At 38.2% G+C, this 13,212-nt stretch overlaps 1 protein-coding gene, 1 long non-coding RNA gene and 1 other non-coding gene across 3 annotated transcripts in view; 1 reads left to right on the top strand and 2 right to left on the bottom strand.

Annotated features, from left to right (window-relative positions):
* Positions 1–4,201, top strand: part of shank1 (SH3 and multiple ankyrin repeat domains 1) — a 79,435-nt gene extending 75,234 nt beyond the window's left edge. Inside the window, exons 26-27 of the mRNA XM_058770453.1 lie at positions 254–1,156; positions 1,439–4,201. Of these exons, the coding sequence (XP_058626436.1) occupies positions 254–1,156; positions 1,439–1,526 (991 nt within the window). The 3' untranslated portion in view covers positions 1,527–4,201. The remainder of the gene's footprint in view (positions 1–253; positions 1,157–1,438) is intronic.
* A 7,714-nt stretch (positions 4,202–11,915) lies between these two features.
* LOC131537163 (uncharacterized) lies at positions 11,916–12,921 on the bottom strand. Its single transcript, XR_009270184.1, has 2 exons — positions 12,307–12,921; positions 11,916–12,112 (listed from the first exon to the last, which is right to left on the bottom strand). It is a non-coding gene; the product is annotated as an uncharacterized LOC131537163 (long non-coding RNA).
* LOC131538191 (small nucleolar RNA SNORD88) lies at positions 12,175–12,264 on the bottom strand. The gene has a single exon (XR_009270511.1). It is a non-coding gene; the product is annotated as a small nucleolar RNA SNORD88 (small nucleolar RNA).
* Positions 12,922–13,212: the final 291 nt, after the last annotated feature.

Here is a 13,212-nt window from a genome sequence, read left to right on the forward strand (position 1 = left end):
GTCTCAAACACCAATGAACTCTGTGTGTGTACTGTCTAATTGTGTCTGTTAAACTGTTCCTCTCTTTTGTGATTTCTGCTTTTTATCGCACTGTCCATGTACGTCTGTTTGTCCCACATCAGACACAGGTAACTGCTGCACTATTCCGCTCTCTCTTTCTCTTTACTGTCAAACTCTTTTTTCCTTTTTCTCTCTTTTTGTCCTATCTTTTATTTGTTTGCCTTAATTTGTGTTGCATTTTCTCTCATTTCAGGTTCTCAGAGGACTCCACAGGTGCACTGAGTCCTCCCTCTGTCCGCTCTAGCTCCCCATCTCCTGTACAGCTCTCTCAGCCTGCCTTGTCTCCCTCCCCCACCCCTTCTTCCCAGCCGCTCTACCCAAACTGGGCTCGATCTCCTTCCCCTCAGCCCCCTGCTGCCTCATCCCACCCTCCTCCCCGATCCCACTCACCTGTTTCTCCCTCTTCATATTCGCCGTACCCCACCTCACCCAAACACCGGCCCGTTTACCGCACCAAAGCCCTGGAGTTCCAGTTTATCCCCAGCCGAGAGTCACGGAAGGCAGAGTCGCATCATGCTCAGCGCAGACGAGCACCCAGCCCGTTAATTTCTCCTTCTGACCGCCCCAAGCTTGGCCCTCCCCGCCCCTCTTCCCTTCCCATTCTCCCTACCACGCCCCTCTATAGCAGCTTGTATGACCTCCGTGGTTCTATTACTCCACCCTCACCTGCTAATCCTCTTGGGGACCCCTACTTCTCCCCCTCTCCCCCTCTCTTTGCCCCCTCGGGGGCTCCACCTCCTCCAAATTCCTCTCTAGTGGTCTCTCGCTCCTTGTCCCCCACCCACTTCCTGTCAGGGACTTCATCCCCACCACTCCACCCCATTCCTCCACCCACTTGCCTGAGTTACCCCCACCTGCCGCCCCCTTCACCCACCAAACCCTTTGCCTCCAAACCACTCTCATACTGGACCAAGTATGACGTTGCGGATTGGCTGGGCTACCTGAACCTGGGTGAGCACAGGGAGCGATTCCTAGACAACGAGATTGATGGCACGCACCTGCCCTCTCTTACCAAGGACGACTACCTGGACCTGGGTGTGACCAGGGTTGGCCATCGCATGAACATAGAGAGGGCTCTCAGGAGAGTGATGGACAGGTGAGAGGAGGGATAGAAGGGGAAGCAGAGAGACACAAGGGAGGACAGCGATGGAGAGGGATTAGGGTGAGAAAGGGGTAGTGCATGAACAAACAAAGCTAGTACAGATGAGGTAAAAACATTGATATGCTATTGATTGCTAACTTCTGGGAACATTTGGAGTGGACCGCTGCATGAGGTCCAGGATGGCATGGGGAAAGAGAAGGAGAACAGAAAGGGGGATGCGGGCGAACGAGAGAAAAATGATTTCCTTATACTTTCCACCTTCCCCCCTATCATCAGGCTGTCTTCTAGCACTTTCCCCATTTCTGCCCTCTCCTCTCGAGATGAACGGACAGACAGAAGGAGAGATGAGGCCAACCGGAGTTGAGAGGACAGGAAAGATGAGGTGACAACTGCTGCCATCAGAGATTATTCCCTGAATTAAGAAAAATGCAGGAGGAAGTGACTTCAACATCAAACTGCCGACTCGCAGATGGAGAGATACAGGAGAAACGGAGAGAACTGAAGGCCTGTCGAACTGTGAACATGCCTGCGCTTGCGTGTGTTTCAGTCAGTGAACATGAACACCCATGAACATCCACATGCACATCCGTACATATCAACATTTAAACAGAACACACTTAGTTTGAGCTTGCAGGCACTCACAAGGTGATCAAAATGGAAATAGATCGGGGAAACTAACTCTACGAGGATACCCAAGTTCAACATGAGAAGGTAACATACTACTTAACTGAGCCAAATAATTTGAGGGAAACAATCAAAATGCTCTTTAGCTTTCCTGTTTTTCTGTAGTTCTATAGGATGAGATAGGGAGAAAGAGAGATATTGAAACCTCCTTTGCTATCTTTCTCTTTTTCTCAGATTTTCAGCTGAGTCTGTATTACTGGCAAATATTTACTAATGGTCTTGTTTATAGAGTAGGTTCAATGGAGACCAATGCAGGGAGGGCAAGTACTGATAAACCTCCTGTCTGGCATGACTAGGGATGCCCTTAAAATAGAGGTCAATTTAACGGCAGGCACTTATTTGGTAAGACTGTGTTTATGCTTGGGTTCCTGTTGTTTGTGTGTGAGTGCGTGTGTGCGTGTACTTGATAATGTGAAAGGTTATCACTAGAGGCATGACCGTGATTTGTTATGTGTTTTTACCTCACCAATGGAGGGATTCTATTTTGCCGAAGCCAGATTGGGGCTTGTGCTTATCTTGTATTTCACTAGAACTTCTTTACCTTCTCATGTCTTATAATGAAATAATATATAAACATAAATATATATATATAAATATATATATATATACATATACAGACTGGTCACTGTATTACAAACCCGTAGCAAAAATAAGTGCCCAGACCAACATAACAGACACACAAGCGCTCTACCACCTACACACATGCACTCAGTACATCCTCAGCCTACTGATAGCAACATACACAAACGTACGACAACACCTGTCGATGACGATACACTCATCTCTTTTATTTATATAACACATAATGGGACACAATAAAATATCTATGTATGGATACAAGATGAAGATAGTTATAACGCAAAAAATCTTTTAAAGAAGGAAGATGATACAACATTGTAAAAAGAAAAGTATATATATACTGAAAATTTATCAACATTTTTACCACAGACTCTCAAAATATAGAGGTGACTACGACTTCAACGAACCTATCAACGATATCAAGGCTCCATTTTAAAAGAGGAGACAACATGGAGACGAGGGAGAGGGAAAACCAAACTGCCTGTATTTCTTTCCAAGTCACTCTCCCTCTCTCCTTCCAAAAAACACTCTTTCTATGGAGGCGAGGCAAGACGAACATGCACTCTGACATGGGTGAGGGATATGTGCTAATATCTGTTTTAATATGATGATTGTTCCTATAACAATTTTTAAACTCTAAGTGGGTCTGGAGTTCTGTTGTTGATTTAACAAGAGATGTTATTAATTGCAGTCACTGTTCTCATCGTCCTTGCTGTTATCGCTATAAGCTGCAGTGTTTCTTGTTAGTTTCTGAGCGCAAATGCTGGACAGGTGTTTATGCTTGACTTTATTTTATTATTATTTTTTTTTTGTGACCACATGCAACGTGTTCAGATCTTTGGTACCTCTAGGACTTAAATTAGAGACAAGACTTTCATATCTTTCAATGTCCCTCACCCTCCTGCTTTCCCTTCCAAATCAAAATGATTGTGTCATCACTTTGTATGCAAGGACTATCAAGAAGTTTATTGTGTTTGGCAGTAGATATACCCTTTACATTCATATTCCATCACTCAAACTTATAAGTAAATCTGGTGACCTCCAGCCCTCATCTCCCACATCACAAATTGTTGCTCAATCAATTAAAAGGGCTCCTCATCATCACATTGCACCTTTCATGAGTTATTCATCGTTTTTCTCTTCCTTTCATCTGCAGTCACCTTGAGTCCAAACCACCAACACCTTCACCTTTATGTTACCTTCCTGTCTATGTCTCTTTCAGGACCATCGGTAAAGATTTTGCCCCCTTCATCTCCCTCTGCCCATCTTGCATCTGTTCATCCTCTCAGAATGAGTGTGGGATTCATGCATCATTCATCACAGCGCTGGCTTTACCTTAATCACCCATACTGGATAAAACGATTGAAGAACTCATTGTATTTTTGATGTTTAAGACTGGTAAGTATAGTGATGTTGATAACAGTAAGGACAATGAAAGAATTTATCATTCTGAGATGGAAAAAAAGGATTCCAAGTTTTAAAGAATCTCTGTCTTCCAAATGTTTAACATGAGTTTAACGTGTAATCGAATCATGCTTTCTACACATCCTGTTGTCTCATCTTTCCATAGTCAAATTCATCAACCCAATTCGCTTAAATAGCAGCTGGTGTTGTACTCTAATGAATGGTAAATATTCTCATTTTCCAATATTGTCCACTAGGTGGAGTAAAAGTCACACAGTTCTCACCTCTCTGACAGTTTCAGTCGAGTGTCTGAATGAAGGATTGGACCATGCAAAAGACAATGCAAAAAAAAAATAAAAAACACAAAAAATATTCTGGTTGGGAAAAGGAAATATTTAAGTCTTTTTTCAGTCCTCAAGCTCTGCAGCTCAGATTGTCAATATTACAGCTTCTAATAACAGAACAGTATTCAGACACGCTTTCACACTGCAGAGATATGCATAATCATGCTGAGGATACATGCACATTGAAGATCACATAGCCATTAAAAGGTCTGGGCAGTGTGACCTAGGAAAAGGTCACGGATCCCACACAGGAGCAACTGATGCAGTAGCCGTCCAGGGTGTGCAGAAAGCATCTTTTTTTCTTTTAAATTAAAGAAAATTAACTATGAACAGATAAGAGGTTATTTACAGAATATATATGTGTATGCGATTATACATATTCATATACACATATGAAATACAAATGTTTTAAGAAATGACTAAAGGTTATTAGAATTATAATAAAAGATGCAGGAATTACTTTGAGTGGCTTGTGGTTTGTTTACTAGCGCATTTATATTATATGGACGTTTTAAACCTTATACAGTTGTTCTTGTAAATTTACACCCTGCCAAATGATTATTATTGAAAAATAGAGGAATAACAAAAACTGTTAATTTAGTACTTCTCTTAATAGGCTATTTTAAATGAGCGTTTGCAAGACACACACAGGCGAAAATAACAGCTGTTGTGATAGTTGTGCCAGCTTTGTCCCCAGTAGGCCTAATGAAGCTAAAAATCGTCCAGGTCCTGCACATTCCAGCATCTTGTACGCATTTCCAACAGGAATGTAAAACGATTGTGAGAGAGTCCGCTCTTCACACTTGAACAACTGAGGGACTCATACACAACCATAGAAGATGTAAACATTCATAGATGCTCAAGGCAATGCGCAATATTAAGAACAAAAGGAATTATTTTCGTCTTTTAATGTGCGTCTTGCGCAGATTCTGAATGGCGGTAAGATGTTTACATATTTTTGCTACAATCTTTACTATCTTATGCGACCCGACCGCCGGAGAATGGGCTCCCCCTGCTGCTCAATTTAGTTTCTCCTACTTTCCTCATCTAAACATACTGAGATTTTTCATCAAGTTAGCCAATAACGTGCTCACTAATATGCAAAAATTTTTTTCTACATACAATGAAGCAATATTGCATTATGAAAAGGACTATACAAGTAAAATTGATTTGTAATTATTTGCAACAGGGGTTTCAATGCCTGCTCCTCGAGAGTCGATGGGTTAAGCTTTAACCCACAGGCTGCCTGTAATTCAGATTAAAAAAAAAAATACATGACCTCTTTTTTTAGAAAGGCCCGGTTCTAATGGGGTGCTAAGCACCCTCAAACGAAATCAAACCACCCTCAGATAAAGCTGTAATATTGGCATTTTATTGCAGATTTGGCAAACTATCCAGCGCGTTATGGTTTGCGCTCTGGAGATCGGTTTCTATTTCAACATGTTTTTGCAGCGTTGAGCATTGTATCCAATCACAGACATATCTATTGATTTCTTGAACCTAACAGCAAATCAGAGGCGTTTAAGATAGAATCCACTTACCGTTTAAATTGCCAGAGTTTTTTTGTTCAGGTATCCGTACGAATAATCTCATTAAGTGTGGACGCGATGTAAATAAGAGATTCACTGTGCAGCGTAGAGAACTTCATTAATTATAACGTAAATTTGTGAGATCGCGATGAATGACAGCCTTTTAGTGATTAGAAAGGTAGCCTAGTGCTGGCAGATGAGTCGGTAATGAGCAATTTTTCAAAAATGATTTCTTTTTATTTTCACATTCTCTATTAAAATACCTTCAAAATTATATATGATTTGTTGTAATCGGACAAAAATGACTGAGCAAATGATGAGTTTGAAGGCGATTGAATCAGCAGAGTTGATTCTGAGAAATATCGAGTTTTTTATATTAAGTTTTCTGAAGATTCCAAAGCAAAATGACCAAGCAATGTTGCATATTTTCCTCCTATTATTTTCTTTAAAATAATTACTATATTATTATTAATATAGATATTTTTTTATTTATTTTATCGTTGTTATTAAAAACAAGAACAAAAATGCAAATAAACAGTAGTTTGATCAAGAGCAGCGAGTGATTCCGTCTTTTCTTTTAATGTTTGATTAACATTGAGACCTATATTAAGACCTAATGCACGGATCCAATAATGTTACACATCAGACTTTCCCCCAACCATTAACTAAACGTTCATGTAAGACAACATTATGTTTGTGTGAATCTTGCCAAGCCATATTTCGCAATAATATACTTTATTGGGAGATCGCGAGCTCTCGGAGAGGCGCGTCGCATGCGCTTTGCGAATGTCAGTCAGCGGCGCGATCATTTTGTTTTCATCAGCATGGGTTTAAAAATCACATTTCACTGGTTTGGACTCATGTCATGGAGATTTCGATATAAATGTTCACAAAGCTAGGGTGTATTCCCAAAAGCAGGTTATGTGACATATACCATGTTTGATGATAATTGAGCGGATAACCTCAGCTTTCAGTTCCAAAATCGGAGGTTACTTTCAGGGTATGTAAGTAACCATAGCAACTTGCTCTCTGAAGATAACCTGCTCTGGAGCAGGTTATGTTCCAGGGTTAGTTCACTTCAGCGCTATCAGAGCATGTATGATCTACTGACGAGCCTTCAGTGGGCGTGACAGATAGCGCACAATATTATATATTATTACAATACAGTTATATAGCCTACTGTGTGTGTATGTATATATATATATATATATTTATATTTATATTTATTTATCTATTACATTTTATATTATCATCTCACACATTGATCGGCATTTTCTATAATGCATTTCTATAATAAAAATACATATCTGATGACTTAATATGTAATTAGCATCAAACAAACAATATAATTCTCATTCTCAAGGATTAAAGATTAAACGGGGGAAAAAAAAAAAGATTGCAAAACCATCAATTAGGTGACGATATGTACTAAGCATAAGGCCTACATGACCTTTGAACAGAAGAAGAAGAAGAAAGAAGCAGTATGGCTAAGTTATTCTTAGCGTCCGTTTCCATAATGACTCGTCGATTCGTCGCTCTGTTGAGAATGTCTTGAGTCTCAACCAGGAACATACTCTGAGTTGAATGAACTTACTCCCGGACGCGTTTTTGGAACCACATACCTCGAGTAAGCAAGGTTTGGGGGTTATTCAACCGAAAGTTCAGGGTTTATCTGACGGTAAGTTAACCATGCTTTCTGGAATACACCCCTGGAATGCTGTGCTTTGCAACAATAGACCTACTCGTGGTGAAAAGCAGCAGCAGAAGTGAGCAGAGAAAAAGGTAGCCTACTCCTCTCAGAAAACGTACAAATAAAGTTCATTTTAGATGTTTAATTACTATTTGGAGCATTGGGATCGCTAGAATTTTGTGAAAACCTCAAATTCGACCAAAACTGACATTTTTCACTTTTATTTATTTATTTTTTGTCTGTAGCTCAAAATTATATATATATAGGCTATGTTAGAGCACCCTTACTAATTTAAGAAGCACCCTCAGTGATTTGATTCTGGAGCCGGGCCTGTTTTTTAGTGACCGCCAAATTACGATCACGTGAGGGGAAATTAAGGCAGCTATGCATTGATTTTGTAAAAAGTAAATAAAAACAGTAAAACCTTAATTTAAACTGCAAAGTTTAACAGGGTTCTCACACCTTTTCCCCCAGTCATACGTTTTTCTAGATCAGGGGTAGGCGTTTCAGTGAGGTTCAACCAACTCTGAGTTTAAACTTGAACTCTGAGTTGACACCGTGAGATGGGAAGAGTTTTCGGTTTCAGAACGGCTGAATTGAGTTAGTTCATTCAACTCTTGAGTAGGTTGACTCTGAGTTTAGTGCGTGCACAATGACTATGAAAAGTCCTGATCAGCGGAGCGCCGAAATTATGATTCACCATGGCAACACCCGCCAAAAAGACGTCTGCGCACGTACTTCCGTCAGTGCGTAACTTTAATTCTTAATAACTGTCAATAACTTAGTAACTGTTATAGTATCAGAGGTGAAAACTGTAAATTATTGAACTATTCATTTTAATGGTATGGCCAAAAAGAAAAAAGACAGAAAAAAGAAACAAGAACGTGGCAGCAGCTAAAAATGAAGTATAAAAACACAGTTCAATCAAGGTAAAGCTTTAAGCATGAAGGGTTCATGGGTGCGGACTAAATGACTTTACAAACATTTTACATTCAGGCACGTGCAGAAGGGGGGCTTTGGGGGCTCAAGCCCCTGCCCTTGCTCAAAATTATGCAAAAGTGCCCTCTCAGACAAATAGCAATGATATTGTAGTCAATAAAACAAAATGCATTTGAATTATAATTAACATGACAATGTGCACGAAACGATAATATGCTCAAAAGTTGGGAAATTCCTGTTTATTTTTACATATCTGTCAATCTGAGAGCGTTGCTGGTTGCGTTTGCTTGACTGACTGAAATTCCACAGTCTGTTCGGAAACCGAGGCTCTCAAGCCTATATCAGGGTTCCTCAATAGGCGGCCCTCGGGCCGAGAGAAAAATGTTTGGCTCGCGATAATTTCAAATAATGTGGCAAGAAAATTCAAACGCAGCATCAGAAAGCGACATTAACTTATAGGCCTACATGGTGTCTACAGACTCGAGCGGCGCGGCGCGACGCAACAAAATACTATAGAAGTATTTGAGTGAGTGATTGAGTGACTGATACTTTGTTATGGATGTTGGTTCGCAGTGAGTTCAGAGTTTTAACATAAGTTTGCTTTAATTTATTTTCAAGATCTGATGTAAAATATCTACTGTTGATTTCACTATGGCTATAAACCTCACGCAAAATAATATTCAAACTCACATCAGACACTTTTAACACTGAATAAAGCACATAATCATTACCTGAGATTATCACGGTCATATTTTGTATGTTGTTCCTGCCGCGACGTCGCAGAAAAAAAAAAATTATAAAATAGAATTCTGTGTCGCTTATTGTCACGTGTCGTTAGGGTGGTTTGGACAAAAATTACATGGAAAAGATACTTTTTATCTCGTCACGTCTGTCTGATTGAGACACAAGGTGTTACAGTTTGATCCTCCCCAAAAAATCTAAGTGTAAAAATATTAATGCTGACAGATCTAATAATTGAACCTGCAATTAGTGAAAGTGGAGAGAAGAGATCCAGTCTGGAGATGAGCAAGAACCGTTGATTTGCATGGCAGACATGGACATCCAGATTTTTTGTTTGTTCATTTGTTTTTAATATTCAACAGGCAAAGTTCTTCTGTATCTAAGTGTAAATGTAAATGTTCATGAATATTTATCTTGTGACCATCTTGTGACTATTTTAACAAAAGCAACAATATTATAACAATAGTAATATTACTAATAACTCCATTTTTAACAATTTTCAAAAATATTTTTTTTTTATTGTGCATTCCAATTAATCTCAATCAAACTGCAGTTGGGTTATTTTGATTAAGTAAAAAAAAAAAACTAAAAAAATACAGCTAACTAACATAGTAAAACACAATAAAAACATTATAACATGATTAAAAAAAAAACATGATTTTTTTTGAAAAATATTTTAAAAAATGGAGTTATCTGTTTTTGCAAATAAACTCTTCATATATATATATATATATATATATATAGGCTTAGGTCAGTGGCCCTTGGCTTGGTATTGTTGGCAGAATTCGGCCCGCGGCAAAAACTAATTGAGGAACCCTGGCCTATATGGTTCTTTCAGTGAGTGGATCGACTTAAGGAAAAAAATAAACCAACTAATATTTTAAACTTTTTTCATCAATAATCAAAGCTAGTGTGCCGATTTAATTACAAATCCATATATTATATATTTTAGAATATTACATAATTCTACAAAGCCCGTTTGTCATGTAGGCTATAATACACCAACCGATCATGATCTGGCACGTTCAAATTTTATTGGACAATATGTGAAGTTGAGCAGTCATTTTCCGTTCTTATTCATAAATCGGTTGAAAATTACATGGGACAGACGAGCGATATTCGTGGAGCGATCTAGATCTGCGGTTTGTCATTTTATAAATCAAATTACATCGCTGAGAAAATGGATGCTAAATGATTACAAAAGCACGGCACAAGATAGTGCAGCGCAAAAAGTCGCAATAATGGTAAGCAGTATTCAATTCACTTATGTTTATGTATATTGCTACACCGCTTGCCATTTGATGAAACAATCATAATTAATGAAGCCCAAGTGCCACCTACAGGCCCATTATGTGAAGTGTAGGCTGGCGAAATGGTGACATGAAAGGACTTTATTACCATTTTTGATAATTATGCAGCATTATGAAAGTGTCTTATGCTCATCAAGCCTTCATTTATTTGATCAAAAATAGACAAACTAATATTGTGAAATACTATAATTTAAAAAGAATGTTTGTTTCAATATACTTTAAAATCCTATCATTTATTTCTGTGATCAAAGCTGAATTTTCAGCATCATTACGCCAGTCTTCAGTGCATGATCCTTCAGAAATCATTCTAATATGCGGATTTATCAATATTGGAAACTGCTGTGCTGCTTATTTTATTTCTTAGAAACCAGTGATACTTTTTTGGGGTTCATTGATAAATAAAATTTAAAAGAACAGCATTTATTCAAAATAGTCAATTTCTAACAATATCAATCTTTACTATCACTGTACCAATTTAGCAAATCTTTGCTGAATGAAAACTAATTTCTTTCAAAAAATAAAAATAAATTTAATTGCTGACCTCAAGCTTTTAAACTTATTAATCAAAGAATCCTGAAAAAAGTATCACAGGCTACCAACATTGATAAATCAGAATTGCATAAAATGTATTTTAAAGTTAAAAATTTGATCAAATAAATGCAGGCTTAATGACCATAAGTGACTACTTGCAAAAATATAAAAGTAGTGCATCCAAACTCTTGATCAATTTTTTTTTTTTTTTACATTGCCCCCATTTTATATTTGAGCCCCTGAGTAACTCTCTGCACGTCCCGGTTGACATTAAATATCATTCAGTGTCTATTTCAATGCGCTGCAGCTTTTTCCACATAGTCCAACACTCCTTTCCCATAATTTAATATTCTCTAATCCAACCGGTTACATTTCTTTAGTTAACTTTATAACTAATTCTGACTTGTCGACAGCAAAAAGGCAGAGGCTCCCAAAAAGGGGGGAGAACCGGTACAAGCACCACTGACTGATGAAGAGATGGTCAAGTATCGGAAGAATTCTAAATTCCGACCAGGTTTGGTTCATAGATTAAATTTACCACGGTAACTGACTGAGTACAAGTTACCTTTCTTTCAGAAATGAGCTTGACACCTCCCATTTTGAAACAAAACCACTTCCTTCATTTCAGGGTTAACATACTCAGTTTTCACATAACCTCCTCTCTGAAACGGGCCCCAGGAGTGCCACTGTCCTGCAGTTTAGCTCCAGCCCTAACCAAACACACCTGAACAAGCTAATCAAGGTCTTCAGAATTACTAGGGCTACAGGCAGGTGAGGTTTTTTTTTTCTTCAGGGTTGGAGCTAAACTCTGCAGGACATTGGCACTCCAGGACCGATGTTGCCCATCCCTGTTCTAGATCATGTCACACCAATTTTTAGCCAATTACACATATTAGATTAAGCACTTAATGCAGCAAACTATGAGCTTTGACAATTTTGGTGCGAACACTAGTTTAACAGCATTTTCCAAATCATGTAATCTGAAAACAACTGCAAGCTTGGTTTCAAAGTCTCATTTAATAGTAAAAAGGAGCAAACTTACAAAATAAAAGTACACAAGAGCTACAAATAAATTACAAACGTTACTAGCATTTGTATAGTCAAGAAAATAAATACATTTCACACATCAAGTAGTATTTGTAGACACGCAGAAGCTCATCCACAAGCCACACTCACATAATGTCACCAGATTCCAGACTCTGTAAGGAAAGAAGTTTTATTACTCATGTCGCATTTTAGTCTTTTTTTTTAAATTTCAACAGCACTTCTCAGATTCTGCCATGTCAGGAGCAGAACTGCACTTTGTCTTCACATGAGTTCAGAGCCCAGTGCTAAAACATCACAGAAGCATTTCACGAACCCTAATAAGGTATTTGATTCAGCTGCATCTCACCTCAAAGAGTTGCAGGGAAGAGTCCTGGCATACTCGATCTTCTGAGAAAAGAGAAAAAAATAAATAAAACAAAAAAAAGGAGCAGATGTCCACAGGTAAGGCTAACGTTAACAAAAGCCAAATATCTTATTCATGCAAATAACCAAGCACACCATGAGCTCACATGAGGTACATCCACGCGCGCCACGTGGTGATAGTAGCGCTGACTACACAACTTGAATAAAAGACGCATTAGCTTATAGTAGTCTTATGACTATGATTATTACGACATAAATTCCTGGTAAAACAATAAATACGTTACATGCTTAACAATGAAACCAAACACTTACCCACACATAGTGCATCAGCTTCTACCACGACAGACTGAGGGCTTTTCCGCCCGCTGTGTGGCGGTTTATATATCCTGAGTAGGACCTACCTTTAGGCGTCCGTTAATAGCGCCTTTACAAAATTCAAGCAGACAGCTGTGGTGCAGTTATAAACATGCCGTTTAAAAGTGATCTTTTTTCGTAACTCGCAAAAAAACAAAAGAAGTTATATTATTAAAGAAGATATTTTGGCTTTGTTATTAATTTAATTCACAGCTTTTTTTTTCTTTCTAAATTGTACATTTCCTAATTAAATTGTAAATTTGGGGTAGTAGGCCTAGTAGGCTACTTTGTATTAGTAGTTTGAGATTTAAAGTTTTGCTTGGTTCATCAAGAGGTGTATACTTTTAAAGCTATTTGTATACACGGACAGGTTTTGGACTTTTAAAAGCAAGAATCAAATCACTGGATCAATAGATACTATACAGGCTTTTATGATATTTCTAAACTTTATTTGAACTCATATATTTTTGTTTAGTGTATGTTTTTCATATGATTTATTTTTAGATATTTGTTTTTCTTATTGTATTGTTTTCTA

Source organism: Onychostoma macrolepis, chromosome 03 (genome assembly GCF_012432095.1).
Source record: "Onychostoma macrolepis isolate SWU-2019 chromosome 03, ASM1243209v1, whole genome shotgun sequence".
Classification (NCBI taxonomy): domain Eukaryota; kingdom Metazoa; phylum Chordata; class Actinopteri; order Cypriniformes; family Cyprinidae; genus Onychostoma; species Onychostoma macrolepis.